This window comes from Fusarium phalaenopsidis (assembly GCF_050370095.1).
Source record: "Fusarium phalaenopsidis strain FUZ10S chromosome Unknown contig_32332, whole genome shotgun sequence".
NCBI classification, from domain to species: Eukaryota; Fungi; Ascomycota; class Sordariomycetes; order Hypocreales; family Nectriaceae; genus Fusarium; species Fusarium phalaenopsidis.
Window position 1 is genome coordinate 1562610 of NW_028145391.1, and position 21449 is coordinate 1584058.

The 21449-nt window shown below is 53.7% G+C and overlaps 3 protein-coding genes across 3 annotated transcripts; 2 read left to right on the forward strand and 1 right to left on the reverse strand.

The window, feature by feature from the left end:
• Positions 1–677: 677 nt before the first annotated feature.
• On the reverse strand, positions 678–3025 carry LRP88_13489 (transport protein Avl9-domain-containing protein; the record flags this gene model as incomplete). The annotated part of the gene is made up of 4 exons (XM_083249853.1): positions 678–1937; positions 1997–2209; positions 2261–2687; positions 2742–3025. The coding sequence occupies 4 exons, from the start codon at positions 3023–3025 to the stop codon at positions 678–680; spliced, it is 2184 nt and encodes a 727-aa protein (XP_083094187.1).
• A 7930-nt stretch (positions 3026–10955) lies between these two features.
• On the forward strand, positions 10956–12302 carry LRP88_13490 (guanine nucleotide-binding protein subunit alpha; the record flags this gene model as incomplete). Its single annotated transcript, XM_083249854.1, has 6 exons — positions 10956–11079; positions 11144–11489; positions 11545–11673; positions 11727–11856; positions 11910–12148; positions 12203–12302. 6 exons carry the CDS (start codon positions 10956–10958, stop codon positions 12300–12302), a joined length of 1068 nt encoding a protein of 355 aa, XP_083094188.1.
• Positions 12303–15977: 3675 nt separating this feature from the next.
• On the forward strand, positions 15978–19056 carry LRP88_13491 (glycogen phosphorylase; the record flags this gene model as incomplete). The annotated part of the gene is made up of 7 exons (XM_083249855.1): positions 15978–16140; positions 16291–16611; positions 16664–16929; positions 16980–17489; positions 17542–18458; positions 18524–18596; positions 18649–19056. 7 exons carry the CDS (start codon positions 15978–15980, stop codon positions 19054–19056), a joined length of 2658 nt encoding a protein of 885 aa, XP_083094189.1.
• Positions 19057–21449: the final 2393 nt, after the last annotated feature.

The window sequence follows — 21449 nt, forward strand, 5'->3', positions numbered from 1 at the left end:
ATATCACGTCCTTTTTCACGCTCATCTTAGTATTACTCCCTGAAGGCATGAGTGCCCGGGTATATCGGTGGTCATGAAGGACTACTTACTTCTCATTTTTATCTCTTTTTCTTGTTTCCTTGAGCGGCTGGCAATGGTCATGATGGGCAGCGGTGATGAGGACGGGTTAAACAACTAGATAGTCGGCATGAGATATGCACGCGCAAACAAACAATGGGATACAGCCTTTTCCCTTTGACTCGTCCATCTATCTATCTATGGACGGATGTTTGCTCTGCAGCACTTTGTTCTTTATCGTTTTGAGTTTTTCATGATGACTATTGGGGGTTTAAACTCGGTTGGAAGGAAAGGGGTTAGTTTTTGGGTGGTCTGGGAGTGTGCGGCATGTTGCAAGTAAAAAAAAGGACGGACGGATGGATGACTTGCCAATGATACAGGCAGGAAAAAGAACAGGGCATGTTCCAAGATTAGACTCTTTCCAAAGACGGTTCTCGAGGCGTCTCGTGAGACTAATGTTGCGTGTGAATTGACTTGGATGAATTACGCCCCCCCCAGTTCGTCCAATATATAGTGCGCTAACTAACACGGCTGACCTATCCTATCTAGCTATATCATGACATTGCCCTTTTACAGTTGGCTCATCATCTTTTTCTTCATCTTGTTCAAGCATGTTGCAGTCAATCCTTGGTCGTAATCCCACTCTCGCCTGGAAGGGGCTTCACATCGGACGTCTTATCCCTCGAGCCCCTGACACCCTCCGTCTGGAAACCGTCCTCATCCTTGTCCGGCACTGGCGGGCCCGATAGAGGCTTGGACACTGCTGCTGTGCCTGGCCGGCCAGGCGAGTCGCTCACGCCGGAGAGGATGCTCTCGCTGAAGCTCGCACCTGTACCCGGTCGCCCCGTAGCATCATCCGAGCTACCCCCTCGCGAAACGGGGGCGCTTATCATCTGATAGTCCTTCTCGATGGGGCTGCCCGACCTCGACGAGTCGGTGGGCTTGGGGGTCGTCTTGCGTCCCCAGCCAGCGCCCCAGCCGCTAGTCCGGCGCTTCTCACCAGCCCAGGCCGCCCAGCTGCCGATGTAGGCGCCTGCCCTGGCGCCAGCCGACTGCTGGGCTTTTGACGCATCGTATCCAGCAGGGGGCGCAGACGGCGTGCTATCCGCCGGGGGTGATGCTGTGCGGGCCTCCTCTGCGCGACGACGCTGGGCCTCACGGAGAGCCTCCATGTCCGAGTACAGCTTGTTGAGGACGAATGAAGCCTTTTCACGGCCGGCGGCAAAGTTGCGGCCAAGGACCTCACGGCCCTGAGCAAAGCGCTCATCGAGGTGCAGCTCCTTGACCTGCTCTGCGATGCGACGTTGAACGTCCTCAATATTGAGCCCTCCAGCGCAAGGATGACGGGGGTCAACAATGTCAAAGAGGTGAGAATCGGTGTTTGCGTTCCATATGCGGTAGTTCTCAGTGCGCTTCCAGGCCTCTACCCAGTCGTGGCCAAAGTCCAAGATGGGATCTCCCTCAACCTCTGGGAGAATGGCGCGTGGGTTGTTGGGGTTGGCGGCCAGGTAGTTGTGGTACTTGACCGATGAGATGAGGGCGAGGATGTACTCTTCAAACTGAAGTCGGATAAACTCCTCACTGCCCACGTACTTCATAGTCTTGGGCCTGCTGGGGTTGGCCTCGTCCCACGTCTCATTAATCTCGTGAGTCAGATAGTCTATCCACCTCCTGTCGGCGGCTGTGAGGGTCAGGGCGCTCCTGAGGGATTGTGAGTTGATGGTGACTGAATCCTCATCTAGATTGATGAGAATGTCGCTGTAGCGGTCCTTTTGCTGAAGGAGGAGCGAGTTGGTGCTCCCGACGATATAGGATTTGGTGCCAAAGTCTGCAAGGATGTCGAGTTGTTGCAGAGGCGTATAAGGGCCGAATAAGCTCCCCTAGTCACGAATGTTAGACAGTCTTTTCTCACGAATCAAGCTAGTTCTCAAGTGCGGACCTTGCCAAAGATTTGTAGGGGGAGACCCATGTAGCACAGGAGAGAGTTGCGATCACTAGTACGCAAGCTGGTAGGCTTGGTGAGGCTCTTCTCGTAACTGTTTAGTTCTGGGTCTGCGCTGTCCTGGAGGTTGCGGATGAGGCCGGGTATCAAGGACAAAAGAGAAAATTGCATCATGCACAACCGATCACACTTCGAGCCAAAGAAGAGCATCTAGACCATCGTCAGTTTTGCATGCATCGACTCGAACAGGGGCAGTCGCACCTTGGGCTGGAGGAGACAGCACTTGAGCAGAACTAGTGTTTGCCACTTGAACTCGTGGATCAGCTCCCGGAGACTCATGCCCAGGTACTGGTCCCGGTCGACGTGGTCGTTCAGCAGGCCCCTCGCCTTCTCGTCGGCCAGGCTCTCCTGGAAGCGGCGGAGGATCTCGACGTCGGTGAACTCGCGCTGGGCGAACCAGGCCTGGGTGACGACGCTCAGGCGCTCGCGGAGCATGCCAAAGAACTGGGGGCTGTCGGCGATGACCACGACGGCCTTTTGCACCGTGGACCGGGTCACGTCGGCGGGACGGTTGATGAGCTGGGACGAGTCGAGTTGGCGGGTGCACGAGATGCCGAATAGTGACGTGGCGGGCTTCTCGTCCGTCTCTGGGCGAAGCAGCGTAAAGTATGAAAAGTCCTCCTCGGATCTGTGACGTCTCAGCAACCCTCATCTCCTTCCTAACAAGACAATAGTGACTCACGCGTGTGCGCCATCGCTCAGAGCCATGAACGGCAGCAGCGTCCAGTTATAGTCGACGGCTGGATCACTCCCCTCATCGGCGCCGAACCATGCCTCCACCTCGGGGCCCCTGGCGTGGTGGAATCCTACAACGGTGACGAGCGGGACAAAGTCGGACTTTGCAGGCGATGCGGGCGACGAGGGGATGATGGGCGACAGGACGGGCTTGAGGTCGTCATTGGAATCGGGGGCCCCGAGGCCGCTGGCGGGGGACGGGGACTGGGGCTGGGACTCGTCGGAGCTCATGGTAGCTTGGTTTGGGTGCGTGGTAGGTATATTCCGGCCTTGGGCGGCGCTACAGGTCGTCCATGTATCTATCTATATGCGCCTAGCAGACGTGCCGCCGTGCTGGGCGAAGACGGGGCGTGGTCGACGACGGTGGAGTTGTTCGTTGGCGTGATAAGGGGGTGGTTTGCGCGGGCAATGAATGTATTGAAGATGACAGGGGAGCGAGGGAGCTGGATTGGACGTCAAGACGCCCGAATCATCAACAGCTCGTAGTATAGTTTCGATATCGGCGTTTCAATCTAGGCTCCGTGTCGTCGCTGCGATGTTGAAGCTGTTGATGCGCTCGATGAGGCGGTCAGTGTCTCCCTTGGAACAATCGAAGACGGAGCAAGTCCAGCGGGCGAGTCGCGCGACAGGGTCAAGTCGTACAGACGTCGATGTTGTTTACTTTGAGCGGTCGATGGGCGAGGGTTTATCTGAAAGCAGGATGAAAAGGTCAAGGCCAAGACACTCAAAAAGTTTGCATCATTGATGTCTTTCTTCGAGGCGAGACGGGACGGGAGAGAGGAGGGGCCCCTGTACCTGTACCTGTACCTAGGTAGTTAGTCGGGTGTGGCTTTGGTGGGATGGGATGGATAAATGGTGCGCGCCGCGTCTTGATAACGTAGCTTCTGATGTGGCCTCCACTGGAAATTGCGCACCAGAAATTGCATACATTGGCAATTCATTTCATCCCTGGCAACAAAATTCAAGGCGGATCAGCTTCCATCCATTGGAGTTGAGCCTTGAGCCTAGCAATTCAAATTCTGCCCTTGGCCTCCACTGTAGGCTCTTTGGGTAATTGTCTGACGGATCCCAGCAGCATTTCATTCATCATTTTCATGCCAACATCAATCGCCGTCTCCCCGGCACCAATTGTACACATCCCATCCCGCCTTACTTCTCACATGCAGAATAAACAAACAAGCAAGTATTCGACACTTGCGCCCTGCTCTGCTGTGCTGTGCTAGCCCAGACTGCTCCATTGTCGCTCGACTCGCCGTGGTTGCATCGCATGTAAGCCGACGTGTCTTGCATTGCATCGCCTACCTTGGGTAGCCTTAGACTTGTTCCCAAGAACTTACCGCATCTATGGTCACGCGCCGGAGACGCAACGCAACGCAGCGCAACGCCTTTTGTCGTCGTGATCGTGAACAGCAGCAGAGACAGCAAAGAGAGGCGTCACCATCACGTAACCAGTCCAGGAGTGGCTGATTGATTGCTCCCACGCCGAGTACATATCTCAATGCCATGCAACATGAAATCCAACCTGACAGGCTGTAACTTGAGGCCCCGAGTGCAAGTCAACGAGCCTTCAAACATTAGTGTATGCAATACCGCTCATAGTTCGCGAAATGGCATCTAGTTATGTATCCATCCATGCCAGCAAGTTCTCAACAACCTGCCTTGACCCAAAGAGCCCCATTGGTGCTCACAAGCTAGCATCCTGTCATGATTCCTTCAATTGCAGATATACTGCATCAAACAGCCCTTCAGCGGAGGCAGCAGACTTGCTCGCCCTGGATCGAGGGCAGTCCAGTATCCGTAGAGTAGAAACTCGGTCATTTCTATGTTGACCAATCATCCAGCTCTAAACCTTCGATGCATGAGCCAGCGACTCGATTGGCCGTGCTTCGGCCAAACATCCAACTTCGGACGACGACCACGACAAGCCAAGGCCATCTTTCGACCGCTCAAAGTTTATCTTGAACGCTGCCGATCGTCCATGTCAAACCGATCCGGATTAGAAAGAAAGTGGTCCAGATCACCCAAACTCTGGCTTCAAACTAACTAACCGAGGCTCGTGACTAGCATCACTTCAATCGTGTCATGACCTTGTCACCTGGGTCGAGGAAAAAGAGAGACGCTCAGATAAGCCCTTTAGCTTATTCTCCCCTAAAGAGAATAGATAGAGTATAATAAGAATAGGTAAAGAAGGTCTAAAGCTTTACCTTTATTATGATATCTCTTTCGTTAATTGGTATGCTCAAGGGGAGCTAGGTAATTAACCCTCTTGATGTTTTGGTGTCTCGGTTATTTCCCGACCCGCGTGCTGGTCTAGCATCTTTGCTTGGATCTCAATCATGAGATTCATCGCCACTGGTTGATCAGCTCCAGGCACAATGACAATGAGGCTCTTCTATCAACGGATAAGCAGCACATGCCAACAGTCGCAATAGGTTTGGCGTCATGTCCTTGCCTCGTGGTCTCGGCCCGTCCTCTCCCGTCACTCACCTTATCCCATCCCATATCAAGCGGCACATCCAGAACCAACTTTAAAAGCAGTGGCCAGACTATGGTCAAGGCTGACGAGAGATTGATAGAGACCATGTCCAAAACCAGCCTCGCGCTCAGTGTAACAACCCCAGGTGTAGATCCTTCCAGTTTGGACATCATATCTCGATTGACTCAGGACCAGAGCAGCCGCATCTTTGACAAAACACGCCATCATAACACTGTCTCCATCCCGCGAGGTAAACTGAAACAGTGTCGTCTAGAACACATCGTTCGTGTAACTCAGGCATGTCGTCGGCGCCCCGTGCTGGTAAATGCAAAACGGTCCTCCTGAGACAGGCACGACGGGAAATGGCCTCTTGGGGCGACCAACGCCATCCGGGACGCGGTCCAAACATGAGGAATGCATCGCGCGATAGACCAGAATCTCGGGTAAACTCGCCAAGCCAAACGAACAGGTTCAGCACATCTCTGTGAGACATGTGCCTGGAAGTGAGCCCTCTCCTGAATCAGAACGCCAAGATCCCGCGAGGCTAGCCGAACGCCATTCTTCGGGCAGATGGCCGTCGGCGTATTCCTCTCCTTCACTCGTGTGCTCTCAGGTTGCCATGGTCCTCAAGAACGACATTAGCACAGATCGATACGCCGGACATATGCCTGGTCGTTGAGGCCGTGTGAGCAACACAGCCAGGCTGGTAAACTATCCGTGATTGGCCCTCCAAACTCCCACCTGAATGAGTCGTCGTTACAGTCTGGAAGCAAGCTCAAAAGCAAGGCCAAACCGAGGATTGTGGCGTGGCTGAGACAACCATCACCCAAGACACCAGGAATCGAAAGTGCCATGTCTCTTCTAAAGACTTCACAGCTGCATAGAGTTAGCTTCCGGTCGCGTTTTCTCAAAGACTGAGACCCTGAGTGCCCTTGATCGACAGACCGGATGTGGCTTTGTCATCCGTGCCTGGTCCATCAACCTGTTTCTGTAGAGTACTCGGGATCCGGACGTACAAAGTAATGAGTGATGGACGCTAAATTGAGCTCAGGGAGATTGAACTCGGCTAGTATTTGTGTCAAAACAGACGCTGAGCTGGCAGGAGAAAGAAGCAACGACAGCTTGAGTCCCTGAATGGAGATCAAAGAAGCAACTTTACCAACAAACGAAACTGAGCTGTCTCTTTCTGAGATGCAAACGAGAACCGAGCAAGAGGCGTGTGGCTGCAGCTGTGGGGTTGACATGTCGGTCATTGCTGCGCTTTGGGCATAGTTTCGATGCAGCGCGAGGTCGCCAGGAACAACATCGCCCAATCGTCGGCGCTGTTCGGAAACAATTCTATCTTTAATAAGGCAGTTAATGAGATGCCATTCCCTACCAGATTGCCTGTTGACAGGACATCAGTCTGGGGACCAGGTGTGCAAGATGTTATGGAGGAACAAAAGGGAGATGAAGGCCCGAGACTCACCAGTCTATTTCGAACCAAGGGAAGGCTTCCCTTCAAGAGCTTTATAAGAAACATCCATTGACAGGCGCCAGTATTGGATGTGAACGTCGTGCTGAGAGCTGAGGATTAATTAGTCGTCAGTCCAAGGCCACACTCCAGCTTGCCTATGCCACCAAGCGCACTCGATTGACCCCGAAGCGCTTCATTTCCTCCTTGACCCGTCAATGTATCATCCCGACAACACCAAGGCAGCCTGTAAAAAGAAAAGATTAAGGGGAAAATACAGTACCTGCCAGCAACCCTGAGCTTGCGCGCCACTCCACATCCTGGAAGCAACCGCCGACAGACGCAGCCATGGCGGCACCATGGGTCCGGCAGTAACACATTCGTTGAAACATCGAATTGTGCACAGCTGTGTGGCTCAATTTGCTTTTGTGGTCACAGAAATGGTGCGGCGCTCCTTGCCGTCCTGGTTGAAAGCAATCTCGCACTAGCAAGTCGATCCAATCACTAGGGAGGTCTTTGAGAACGGGGTAAAGATAGGGGTTGCTGATTTGCGGACGCTTGAATTGCACGTAAACAAGAGAACGATCCCATCTTGCAACATCTGTCCATGGATAACCCGTGCTCACGCCCCGGGTTGTGGCATACACATTTCAATGGAAGCCAGCTGGAAACTCGGTGACGATGACAACCTTGTCACCAGCCCCTGCTGGGCAAGCCAGGGGCAGAAACGAGTACGTATGTGGAAGGACAAGCTGCACCCTTTGACGATCTTTCTGGAGGAGTTCAGGGGATAGTCAATAACAGGGGCAGCTATTTGTCAACCCTCGGGGTTGGTACAAGTCCAAGAATAACTTGATCATCGCCACCGTGTGCGAGTGAATGACAACAGGAAGCTGCCTCACCTGCCTATTCACCGAGCTTCGGCTCTCGATGCGCATGTTGACACAGACTTGAAGGCTGTGTCGTCCAATCAAAGACGGCACCTCATCCGCTTTGCCAAGCCATTGTACAACGGTGCGCCGTGCATGTTGAGCCTTGCCATGCCTGGGAGGTGGAAGCCTGGTTGATCGGTGAAGGAGATGGTAAGGGTTTAGGAACTGGCCGGGCGTTTCTGCAGGCAGAATCAAATGCAGCATAGCATGAGAAGCAGAAGGTAAATCGAAGAAGGACAGGGGATGCCAGGAGGGCGGACAGCGAGGAATTCCCATCCGAACACCCCACTCCAAAACTCTAGGATCCCCCAACCCCTGGCAAGAGACGGTGCCACTGGACCAGCAGCGTAAGCTCTTGAGCTTGGGGTTAACAGAGGCTCTCGTCCGTCCGCAAACGTGAGCAAGAATTAGTCTCCCAACTCGGCCCGTCTGCCTTCTATTTCCAAAAGACTGGCAGATCCCTTTCGATACAGGCGCGGTTGCTGGCCAATTGCTATCGACTTTGAATGGAATGCGGATAAATCGCCTCAACCTTAGGTGGCCGAATCGAGTCTTTTCGCTACGGGCAGCGCCCTCAGCGAGGAGCCCTTGGGCAGTCGTTAAAGCAGCAGTACGGGGAATGGGACCTACCGGGGGGCGTCGGTTGAACGAAAACTGAGGGGGCTTGAGGGGCTGAGAGGGCTGCCATGTGCGGGCGGCGCACTCTCTCTCCACCGGACCCGTCATTCCATCTTGGCCTTGAGCAGTACGCGCTCTAGATTCATCGTGGGCCTGTCTGTGTGCATGTTAACTGCCTGTCGGGTGTTTGTTTGGTCACGCCCGGCGAGATATTCACTCCCCCACGTCTCGTCTCGCCTCCATCAAAACAAGCCCACCATTGCCGTGCTGTTTTCTTCGCCCGCTTCTTCGCGGCAATATGCTGGACAGGTCTGTTTCCCACACAGCAAGTCTGCAGCAGAGCCCGGCAGCCCCTTTGCCAAGCGCGCGTGGTGAGTTGAGACATCGGTCGACAGGAGATGTGTTTTTGAAGGGGTCGATCAATGCGCTTGAGGCTACAAGGCGCTCTAGCAGAGAACAGCAGGGGACTGTCCCGGTTTAGGAAATCGGCCGGTGAGGAACTGAAAAGAAGGCCGGTACCAGGCGCAGCCTCCAGGACAGATGGCGCCCATCAGGAACGGTCTTGGGCTTGCCATGTATGTAGGTTCGTCGCGGGTGAGCAAAGGCCCAGAGGTTCAAGGGCAAGGGTCCAGACTCTCTCTTGTGAAGGATCAGCACCTTTGACCACCACAAGAGAAATTCGAGAGGCCAAAGCTGGCACCACCAGCTGTTAGCCATCGCCGGGTGCAGAGCGCAACATGGTCTGACCTGGTCTCGTTTCCTCATTGGGACTGATAGAGTCGTACCAGGCTGATAGGCTTGCAGTTTGATGAGATCCCATCCCATCCTTCAACCGGCTCGATGAGCATCCAATATCTGTGTGAAATACAGATACCTTCTGATGGGGGCCCTGCAGATGGAACAATCGTTTGAGGAAGGGTGTTCTGGAATTCCCATCATAAACATTACCGACGGGACGGATCAAGACGTCGTGGCTTCATCAACCATGGATGATGGATTGGAAAGCCCAACCACAACGGACACGTCTTCAACGCCCAAGGCACAAAAGCCCAAGCCGGGCCTAGGCTGCCGGCCAGCCGGTACGATTCCGTCGATTCTTTGGCCATCAACTGATATTCTGACCGGGCCGGAAGAGTCCATCATCGCAGCCGAGTCTTGACGGCGGCTAAACCCATTGGTCGGTGTCGGTGCTGCTCTTGTCCGTATGCGCTGCGTCTCCATCTGCCGAGACGCCGGAGTTGCTTCTTGCCCGTGGGTTTGATATGAAGGTACGGAGTACAGACAGTACCTATTGCTTGAGCGTGAATGGTGATGGGTGTCATGAGTGTTATTTGATTCTGGCAGGTCGGCCTCCCCCATGCTCCCTCCAGTTGATCCCTGCCCTCCTGCTGTAGCGTTGTAAGCCCGGTGCCCAAGAACAGCAGGTACTACCTGTACCCTCGCAGCCTCCTGGGCTCCTGCTTGAGCTCCAGACTTGCGGGAAAGTAAGGTAGGTACCAACCTTATACTTTCCCACCTCACCTCACCTCATCTCACTTCAACCTCGACTTTGCCGTCCCCCAGCCTTGGCCGTCATCTCCTCCTCATCTCCATACGCGCTGGCCATTCCCCAGGTACCTCATTTTTGTGCAGTTGACGATAAGGGGAGATTCTGCTCCTCATCATCGCTTCCAATTCCGCTTTCACTTGCGCGACCCAGGCCACGTTCATCTTGACTCGAAAGGCTCGACAGAGCAGAGACATCCACGAACGGTCGTCCTTTCAGCCAACGATATCCTTCAAATCCGCCTCCTTGATTCGCACCCCTCGTTTTGGTACTAGCAGTTGACTCTGCGGACCCCCCTTGGACCCGGTCACAACCAGCTCCATCGAGCTCGTCCCCCCAAGCCCAAGCCTCAAGCCTCCCCAAAAAAAAGGCTCCCTTCAAATTCTCCTCATCCACCCGCTCTCACTCGTTCGTCGCGCCCACACCCCTGCTCTCACTCATTCTCCACTGCCAGCTCGTCCTCGCCAATTGGTGGCGCTCCGCCAACTGTGTCTCGTCATCGTCGAGGTGCCCTGGTGCCTTTGTACCTTTTTAGTTTCGCCCGCTCGCCCTGCCTCCACGAGCTCCCCAGCACCGTGCCGTAGCGGGTTACGGCCGTCCATCTGGAGCGACAAGGTCTATCCATCCATCTCTTCTTCTCGCCTGCCCACCGCCAAACACTCCCCTTCCAGCCTCGACGTCGCTCCGGCACTTCTCATCCTGCATCTGTCAACTTCCTTCGACATCGCTGGCTGTTCGTCGGCCATCCTCCCGACAATACTTCCTCCGAAAGCTTCAAGCCTCAAACTCGCACTACCTCGGCCGCCACAACCGATCTTCCCATCCGCCCTTGCCGCTCCCGATTGCCTCTGCACATAGCTGCCTCGCCGTAATTCTGCCGCATTCAGCCGTTGATCATCATTAAATCCAACAAATTCGACACGAAACCACATCTTGATACCGGGAAACCCATCCACGACCACCTGCTTCTCAGGGATCTTGACATCCCTCGACGCCGTTAGCTTTCCTGCGGACTACTGCGAACGTCATGCGCTTCTAAACGTCGTATCGCGCGCACCCGAATTGAACCCGATCTCGATTCCACCATCCACCTCGCGTGAGAGAGCCGACTGTCGCTCGCGTCGCAATTTGGCAAAATGGGCGCCTGCATGAGCTCGAGTAATGAGGAGGCGGAGCAGAAGAAGAAGAGCCAGGCCATCGACAAGATCCTCGAAGAAGATTCTAAGCGACTACGGAAGGAATGCAAGATCTTGCTGCTAGGTAAGGGCGTTCACGGCAGCTCGTGCAGCGCTTCCCAAGGTGCATCGTATTGACCAAGCCATAGGTTCTGGTGAAAGTGGAAAGTCGACTATCGTCAAGCAGATGAAGATCATCCACCTCAAGGGCTATTCAGAAGATGAGCTGTACAACTATCGGCCCACAGTCTTCAAAAACCTCGTCGAGTGCGCAAAGGCCGTTATTATGGCGATGCAACAATTCGAGATCGAACCCCAAAACGAGGAGAACAAGGCACACGCCGAATTTCTGATGGAGTATCAAGCCGAATCAGGCCCTCAAGCACAGATCGACCCGAAAGTCGGCGCTGCAGTACAGTCGTTATGGAATGACCCAGCCAAAGATCTCCTCATGGAGCATCAGACAGAGTTCTATCTCATGGACTCGGCTGAATAGTAGGCTATGACCATTTTGCCTTGTACGGCCAGATACTAATTTTATTCCGTCCAGTTTCTTCCAGGAGGCGATGCGAATAGTGGGATCCGACTACCTGCCGAACGAGATGGATGTCCTCCGGGCGCGAACGAAGACAACAGGTATCTACGAAACGAGATTCCAGATGGGCCAGCTGAGCATCCAGTGAGTTTTGTACTGGGCGTGAGCACCAAGTCTGTGTATTAACGCCGATACAGCATGTTTGACGTGGGTGGTCAACGCAGCGAGAGGAAGAAATGGATACATTGCTTTGAGAATGTAACATCAATCATCTTCTGCGTGGCATTGAGCGAGTACGATCAAGTATTGCTCGAGGAAAGCAGTCAGGTGAGCTATAGCAAAGCTGGATCCCCGGCTATTTGCGCTAACGTCAAGAGTAGAACCGAATGATGGAGAGTCTCTTGCTGTTCGATTCGGTAGTCAATTCGCGGTGGTTTATGCGAACTAGTATCATCCTGTTCCTCAACAAGGTGGATATCTTCAAGCAAAAACTGAGCAGGTCTCCCCTGGGAAACTATTTCCCAGATTACTCAGGCGGCAATGATGTCAACAAAGCAGCCAAGTATTTGCTCTGGCGCTTTAACCAGGTCAACAGAGCACATTTAAATCTGTACCCTCAGTAAGTGGCTCGCATGATGAAGCAGAGGGGATTGAGGCTCTAACACTACATCAGCTTGACACAAGCAACAGATACGTCAAACATCCGGCTCGTCTTTGCAGCAGTCAAGGAGACTATCTTGAATAACGCACTTAAGGATTCGGGCATTCTCTGATTGCGAAGCGCTGCGCATTTTGATTTTCGACCATGATGTTAGGACACGGAACTGTGGGCTGGCGTCGAGAGCATTAACCGGAGTTTGGGGACATGGGAGGGAGGACGATTTCGACTTTACACGATCATTGTTTTATTCCGTTTCGACACAGCGTTTCCTCGTTTTGGACGCTCACCTCTGATCAATATCACTCACTCACGATCGAGTTCATTTCTGTATAATGCCGAGAGCGCGGCAACGATGGCGCGAGTGCTCGAGACGCAAGCGAACCCAATACAGCATATGTCAACCAAGGCTTCCCGAACACAGACGCGCTCGGCACGAGGACAATTTCTTTGTTGGATTATATTTCTCGCCCCTGCTCTTGCCTTGTTTTGTGGGCCAATAGACCTTGTGAGAAGTCAAGATTTTGGGCTCTGGATCTGTTCACCCAGGCATAGAGCTCTGTACGAAATGAGAGGGATGGTTATGAATAGCGCCTGAATGGCAGCACGGAGCTGCTGGTGGTCGGTATCTGGTTTCGTCGTCTTGGGGCCAGGAAGGGGGTACAAAGCGGAGACATCACCCTAGTCACATTCCTGTGACTTCTGTCGGGTTTTCAGAGTGAGATGGAGCAGGCGCATGGTTTCCAGGGAGAGTGGTGTTTACGGAGCTGGACGGGAACGTGTGCAGGGAAGCAGGTCAAGGTTGGCATGCTAATGGATTGCTTCATTTTGCGCAGAGTACATAGCCCTCGGTTCAAACGAGACGAATTGATGATATTGGGGGTGTGCGTCCGTCCACATTGGCCAAGCATGTATTGTTTGTCCAGGAGAAGGTAATCAGGGGCAAGTGAAAGAGGATCTTTGTTGGTGACGCAATGAGGCTGGTTATTGAGCACAGGACAATAGGTTGATTACCTGGAAATGGGCGGAGGTGGCTTGCCCAGAGATGGGTGGATGATGGTATATCGGCCGAATGAAGAAGCGGACTGGACAAAGATGGACTTTTATCCTTTCTCTTTTCCCAGCTGCAGCATCTAATCGGCAATTAGGACAGAACACGTCCAATCACCTCATCGTAGGTATCGAGCTATCTCTCCTCCCAAAGCGACAGAAGTTTCATGGTGGCCAAGCCAGGCCGACCCAAGGTTTAGATGCAACAGGGTTTTGGCCAGGAACAAGAGCCGAGCAGTGAGGCCTTTGAAGTTGCACTTAGAGGAAGAGGGGAGAAGGGCTTGGCAGATGGGGAGTGGCTGGGAGCTTTGACCTCTGAATATGAACGGGTCGATCGATGGAGCAAGCCAGGTCGGTCAGTAGGACATTAGTTAGCAGGCAGATGGCGCTGCGAGAGATGGATGTTGTGACCCATGTGATGGAGACTTGGAGGTCAGAGGTGGATTGGTCAACGGGGATTGGGCAACAGAGTAACCTCCACCTCGAGGTGGTTTCAAGAGAGGTTGACAATAAAGAAGCGGGATGGGGGAGGCGCGGCAGCTTGCATGAATATAATGGAGCTTGGTTTGGCAGCTCTCAACGGGGCTGCGTCAGGCCACAGCAACTCGCCGGCCATTTGGTGCCGATCTTGGTGCTACATGCAGCATGTTGGAAGACGCCCAGGTGTACGGAGAGTATGTGAGACGGGACAGCAGGGGGGGAGAACGTTTTGCGTATCCGTTGCCATCCATATCTTGCTTCTCTGCCCCAACGGCTGGGTCTGCCTGGGGAGTTGAAAGGCCGAGCCCGGCAATGTTGGTAAACCGTCTCGGGCGTTACCCGTTGGCAACCTATGCTGGAACGCAAATAGTCACCGGGGGACGGGTGCATCAGAGACATTCTAGATCTTAGGGTTTGTTACGAGGCGTTCATGTGTACGTAACCACAATCTTCAAAACGGTTGCTCCATGCTCCTACAGCAGCAGCATGTACGCAGTACGTACAGTATGTAGGCGACATGTAGGCTGATAGCTCCAATGTCTGGCGGTGGGATTGGGCTCGATTTGCCAGAAAAGGTCCGTCGCATGGATGGTAGACTCCGGACGCCGCGGCCCCGCAGTCCGTGGTGTAAGAGGGGGCCGCTAAGGCGAGCTTCCCTCGTGTGCTTGCAGGAGGGTCGATTGGGATGGAGCTCTGCTGCAACTGCAAGCTGCTGCTGGTTGTGGTTGGGATAATGGGGCCCGAGATACGGTCTGGATTCGCAGCCAGGACGACCATGGCTGGCATGAGGAGGGGCAGATGAGCAGCCATGAGCGCCGTCCCGTGAGTGAGAGAGAGAGAGAGAGAGAGCAGAGGTGTGAAATGGTCAGCTTGCAAGGAATGCGGCGGTGCTCACCGGCCATTGCAAAGGCTCCGAAGGCTCTCTCTCAAGGTCAACCGGGTGCGTGGTTGGAGGGGCAATGCTGAGGTTCCAGTCTTGTCGTTGCGTGGGTGTGGGCGTCTGCGGGGGACAGCATCCTCTTCCAAGGTTTCATGCTACAGCATCTCCCGTTCACTAGGGTAGGGTGTCGGATGCGATGCGATGCGATGCTGTGCTGTGCTGCACCCGCAAGCTTGTGATTATGATAATGGCGGCTGCTTTGGAGGATCCAAAGGTGTGTGCTTCGACAATGTCGTCATGCCACCGAGTGCTGCTGCGGGGGAGGTATCATGGCTCTCACCAGCTGAGCACCACGGACGGTTGCTGAAGGCACCGCAGGTATGTGCTCGCCGTCGTCGGGGTCGATCAGAGTGCGGCAGGACATTAGCGGGCAGGCCGACGCAAAAATAGACGAGACGAGACCCGGGGAAGGGCTAGGAATTGATGCTATTGGCATTAGACCGAGGGGGTGGCCAAGAGGGGCAGCTAGACCAGCAGCTGTTGATGAGGGCCGGTAGGTATGGAGATGGAGGGAAGGTTGTCATGATGGAGGAGAAGCTCCTTCCCACATCCATTGCTCAAGCTACTACTTCATCCCTCCCTCCTCCCACGTTCTTCCTCTCCTCAACTCTGGTCGTCATCCTCTTCGACTTCCTTTGATCCTGTCCTGTCCTTTGAGCATCAATTTTTTCTTCCATTGACACATAACCCACCTATCCGCCACCTCTTTTTGAATTCTCTCTCGCTCCCCCCTGTCATCTTTGCTCCGTCTCTTTTGTCGACTCCACCGAGCTCCCCTGCTCCCCAAGCTTCATCGGATCCGCCCAGCTCTAAGAAGCTTGTCGGCCGCTCGCTTCCTCCGACGGCTTCATCCGCTTCAGCTTTCTGTGTTCGGCGGGCTTACGCGAGAATTGTGCCATCCTTTGCCTCTACCGGACCATTCGGACGGACTCCTCCTTCATTGCTCCCTGAATCCCTATATATCTCTGGATTCTCACCCTCCACCACAAGCAGGGCACGCAACGAGCTACTGCGACTTTACCTTGCACCTCCGACCCCGCTCCCCCACCCCAAGCTGTGGTGCGTCTCGTCTCGCCTGGCCAGTCGCCTTATCTGACGTACTCGCTCTGTGGCATCAGTAAACCTTGAGGTAGGTGATCTGATCTGATGTTCGCTTTCACAGAGACAAGGGACCTGCGAGTGGCCATTACTTAACTCAAGCCGCGGGCTTGCCCCGAGGCCACCAACTCTTGTTCTTCTTCTCTTCTCAATTCCTCCCTCCTTCACCACTTGAGCGTCATTTGACTAACAAGCGAGTGAAATCCGCAGAGGTTAGCAGCAATGGCGTCCGAACAGCAGCGATTGCCCACCCGTGAGAGGCGCCCCTCCATGGGTGCCCCCATCGTCGACATCCAGGGTGCCGTTGGCCCCGCAGGCATCTCTCGTCCCAAGCACACCCGAACCGCGACGGGGTTTGGCCCTGGAGAGATCAAGAGCTTTGAAGGTATGTCTTTATCTCTATTTCATTAATTCGGCCTTTTCTGGTGCTTTGGTGCCATTGTGCTGTGTCAATGGCTTTTTCTGCTCTCTGTCGCGAGCATTCTGTTCCCTCAATCTGTACGGTTCTAGGCTCTCGCTTACACTTTCTGGATAGCTTCGATTCCCGAACCCCAGCGCGAAGCATGGAAGCGCAACCAGTCGAGTGGATTCACTGGCAAAGATGGCTTCGAGAAGGAGGTTGTCCGCCATGTCGAGACCACCCTTGCCCGTTCCATGTTCAACTGCGACGAACATGCTGCCTACTCTGCCACCAGTCTGGCTTTCCGTGACCGTCTGATTCTTGATTGGAACAGAACTCAGCAGCGTCAGACATACCGCGATTCCAAGCGTGTCTACTACTTCAGTCTTGAGTTCCTCATGGGCCGTGCCCTGGACAACGCCATGCTGAACGTGGGCCAAAAGGACACTGCCAAGGGTAAGAAGGGATAGGTTCAATCTCATGACTGCCTGCTGACATGAACGTTTAGCCGGTCTCGCCGAGCTTGGCTTCCGAATTGAGGACATCATCAGCCAGGAAAACGACGCTGCGCTGGGTAACGGTGGCCTCGGCCGACTCGCCGCTTGTTTCCTTGACAGTCTAGCCTCTCTCAACTACCCTGCCTGGGGCTACGGTCTTCGATATCGATATGGAATTTTCAAGCAGGAAATCATCGACGGATACCAAGTCGAGGTGCCTGACTACTGGCTCGACTTTAACCCCTGGGAATTCCCCCGACACGACGTGACTGTCGATGTAAGTACATGGGATGAAATGAAGTAACTGTTGCTAACCTAGACTCTCAGATCCAATTCTTCGGCAACGTCAGAAAGACTACTGATGAAGATGGCAAGACCCTCTCCATCTGGGAGGGTGGTGAGATTGTCCAGGCCGTCGCCTACGATGTCCCCATCCCCGGCTATGATACGCCCACCACCAACAACCTGAGACTTTGGTCAAGCAAGGCCTCAGGCGGAGAGTTTGACTTCCAAAAGTTCAATAACGGCGACTACGAAAGCTCGGTCGCGGATCAGCAGCGAGCTGAGACTATCAGTGCTGTTCTGTACCCCAATGACAACCTCGAGCGAGGAAAGGAACTTCGCTTGAAGCAACAGTACTTCTGGGTTGCCGCCTCCCTGTACGACATTGTTCGCCGCTTCAAGAAGGCCAAGCGCCCCTGGAGGGAGTTCCCTGACCAGGTGGCCATCCAGCTCAACGATACCCACCCTACACTAGCCATTGTTGAGTTGCAGCGAATCCTCATTGATATCGAACACCTCGAGTGGGATCTCGCCTGGGAGATTGTGACCAACACTGTAAGTCATAATGTTATATGAGCTAGGCTGTCACAGTCTAACAATTCTCTAGTTCGGCTATACCAACCACACTGTTCTGCCGGAAGCTCTCGAGAAGTGGCCTGTCGGTCTGCTCCAGCACCTTCTGCCAAGGCACTTGCAGATTATCTACGACATCAACCTCTTCTTCCTTCAGAAGGTCGAGAAGGCCTTCCCCAATGACCGAGACATCCTTCGCCGTGTGTCCATCATCGAGGAGTCCCAGCCTAAGATGGTTCGGATGGCGTACCTCGCCATTGTCGGATCTCACAAGGTCAACGGTGTCGCTGAGCTGCACTCGGACCTCATCAAGACCACCATCTTCAAGGACTTTGTCGAGATCTATGGCCCTGACAAGTTCACCAACGTGACCAACGGTATCACTCCTCGCCGCTGGCTCCACCAGGCTAACCCTCGTCTCTCTGAGCTCATCGCCTCCAAGTGTGGCGGCAATGGTTTCCTCAAGGACCTGACGACTCTCAACCAGCTCGAGAAGTATGCTGAGGATAAGGAATTCCGCAAGGAGTGGTCCGAGATCAAGTACGCCAACAAGGTCCGACTTGCTAAGCTCATCAAGACCGCCACCGGCGTTACTGTGAACCCATCGTCGCTTTTCGACGTGCAAGTCAAGCGAATCCATGAGTACAAGCGCCAACAGCTCAACATCTTTGGTGTCATTCATCGATACCTCACTCTTAAGGCCCTGTCCCCTGAGGAGCGAAAGAAGGTTGTCCCTCGTGTCTCCATCTTCGGAGGCAAGGCTGCTCCCGGCTACTGGATGGCGAAGCAGATTATTCATCTGGTCAACGCCGTCGGATCCGTGGTGAACAACGACAGTGACATCGGTGACCTCCTCAAGGTCATCTTCCTGCCCGACTACAATGTGAGCAAGGCCGAGATTATCACTCCGGCCTCAGATCTGAGCGAGCACATTTCCACCGCTGGCACTGAGTAAGTTACCATGGAGCATAGGCGCTCCACATCATCAAGAGACAGTCGGCTAACAGGTCATCCAGGGCTTCGGGTACCAGCAACATGAAGTTTGTCCTCAACGGTGGTCTTATCATCGGTACCTGCGACGGTGCCAACGTGAGTAAAACACGAGCATCTTGGTATACCTAGTAGACTAACTTTGATATAGATCGAAATTACTCGCGAGATTGGGGAGAACAACATCTTCCTGTTCGGCAACCTCGCGGAGGATGTCGAGGACCTTCGCCACGCCCACCAGTATGGCTCGCACACCATCGACCCTGACCTGGAGAAGGTATTCGCCGAGATTCAGAAGGGCACCTTCGGCTCAGTCCACGACTTTAGTGCTCTGATCGCGGCTGTGCGCGACCATGGTGATTACTACCTGGTGTCAGATGACTTCCACAGTTACAACGAGACGCACCACCTTGTTGATGAGGCGTACAAGAACCAGGAAGAGTGGATCAAGAAGTCGATCATTTCTGTTGCCCGCATGGGCTTCTTCAGCAGCGACCGCTGCATTGATGAGTATGCCGAGGGCATCTGGAATGTGGAGCCTTTGGTTGTCCATGACTAGATCATGATCATGATAGAGGGGTAGATTAAGGGACAGGGATAAACTCGCAACCGGCGTAGGTTAGAGCTGGCAGGTTGGAAGAGAGGGATTTAGGCAGATTGATGAAGGGTGATTGGCTCATGGGAAGGGTTCATGGCGGATAGGCTTTCCTTTTGATAATGAAACGAGCATGATACACATATATTGGCAGAGTACGTTTACTGCTCCCACAATTTGTGCTGGTTTCTTAGCAATGATTTGGATTTTTTATTTGTGAATCAGACCAGCAAGTGTCTGGGTGCTAGACATACCATGCTAGTAGTGGAGATTGGTGAGCATTTGTAGTCTGGCTTGCCAAGCACAACTACTGCAATTCACCGTAGTGGCCAGACATAACTTGTGACAACGAACATCCACTTGAATAGACATTTCGGAAAGAGATGATTGGCAAGCTTTTGGGGAGGATCATGCAACTATAGAATTACGCTGTGGACTTAAGAGCTCACGCGTCAAAAGGGGTGAGGTTCTAGAGAGGCTTGGAGCACTAGCATCTCGGGTGAATACCCACCAATTAGCTTTTGTTTTGTGTAGGTCAAGTTCAAAGGGAGAGGAACAAGATGACCGTTGATTTGTGGTCGTATTCTGACGTTAGCTGGACCTGGGGGGTCTTGGTAGAGGGAGATGGGTTGTTCGTAGCCAGTGCAAGACCCCTAGCCCTAGGTTGGGGATGTCAGTGGGATGGCATCTTTGGGCCAGAAACGCCCCAAGAACGGTCGCAAGGTCTCATGTACGTATTGCGGGCAGTGGATCAGACGTTATTCGGTACCGACGAGCTGGATCGCTCGGCAGGGCCGCTCCCTCGGCCTGTTGGCTCTGGAAGGATCCCAAGATGGGGCATCAGACGCGCCGATGGCGAGCATTTTAAGCACTACACTGTCGATCATATGGTCTCGAACGGAGGGGCTGGGTCGATCCGCGATGCGTGATGGGTAGGGGGCATCTTTGCTGGGTTAGGGGAAAGGCGAAGATGGATTCCGAGATGGGAGGTGGATGGACGGGACGAGGTTGAGGATCGACAGGGCAAGCTCAGGAAGCTAGGGATGGACAGCGATGATCCTGGGCTGGAGACAGGCGTCTTGTATTGCAATTCGTTTATGTAGTCTAGACAATGGGGGAGTTGTATAGGAGTGTTTCTGTTTCTCCGTGGTTGAGGCGTGTAAGTCATAGATGATCAACATTTTGACCACATTATGTTCTATCTACTGAAACAACGACAGACACAAAACCATAACGAGACTTGGCTGTTTCATTCCTCACTCAAGAGAGCTGGTTACCCTCACCAAGCATCGCAGTCCAGGGCAGGTGTTGTTGATGTTGGCAATGGATCCATTCCCAACCCTCAAGCCTGATCCTGTGGGACTCAGACAAACAGGGGACTTCAAGGCAAAATTTGTGGCTTATGCATATGACGTCGGTGCCGACAGTTTTTCTGGGATCTTGAATAAGTAATTGCAGCGTCGCAGCGCGTGATGAGGAGCCAGAATGGATACAGCGCAGCACAGTAACCAGGTAGCGGGATGGGATGGCATTGGATGTTGGACGCTAGAAGGGAGAAGACGTCGATTCACCTGCCTTGAAGGGGGGTAAACGGCGGGGGGCTTCAAGTTAAACCCCCCGCCACTGCAGGTTTCTCGGGCCCTGTTCGATCCGCGCCTTGATTTCACGATGAGTGGGAGAGGTCTTATGACAGGGTGAATCGACGATGGAAGTACCTCCCCGGCCGAGTTACGCGGGAGAGGTACAAAGCGGCCATCCAGAAGCGGCTCTGGCGATGGGTCCTGGCCCGTTGGAAAAGAAAAAAAGGAAAAAGGGGGGGTCTAAGCGCTGCTGCAGGACGTGGACGTGCGTTGTGCTGTCAAGCTAGCACCCCGGCGACAGGGGTAGAGTCGGGGTGACGTCATGGGCGCCATGTGAAGCAGCAGCGCGAAGCAAAGAATGCAGGTTTCTGGGACGCGGAGAAAACGATTATGATGAGTTGAAGCTGTAATTGTGCGATAAGTTTCGGGAGAGGGGTAGCATGAATCATGTGCGTGCAGTCCCATCCCGTCCATGCGGAGCAGGGCAGGACAGGGCAATCAATGCCATGGATGTATTCATGCCTTTTGGTCTTTGGTCTGCTTGGTGTGGATTCCATCATGGCAGCCATTCATGGCGACCATGGAGAGGGACGTGATACAGTCAGTACATGAAAGAAGCCAGTAACATTGGAAGCTGTTACTGGTAGATGGCCTCGTATCATCTAAACTCCTACGTATGTATGTCGCCGAGATGCACTCTCACCGACTCAACTCTCATCAGTTGTGATAGAAATCCATCAGTTATCAGCAACACCGACATCAGCCATCTCAACCAAG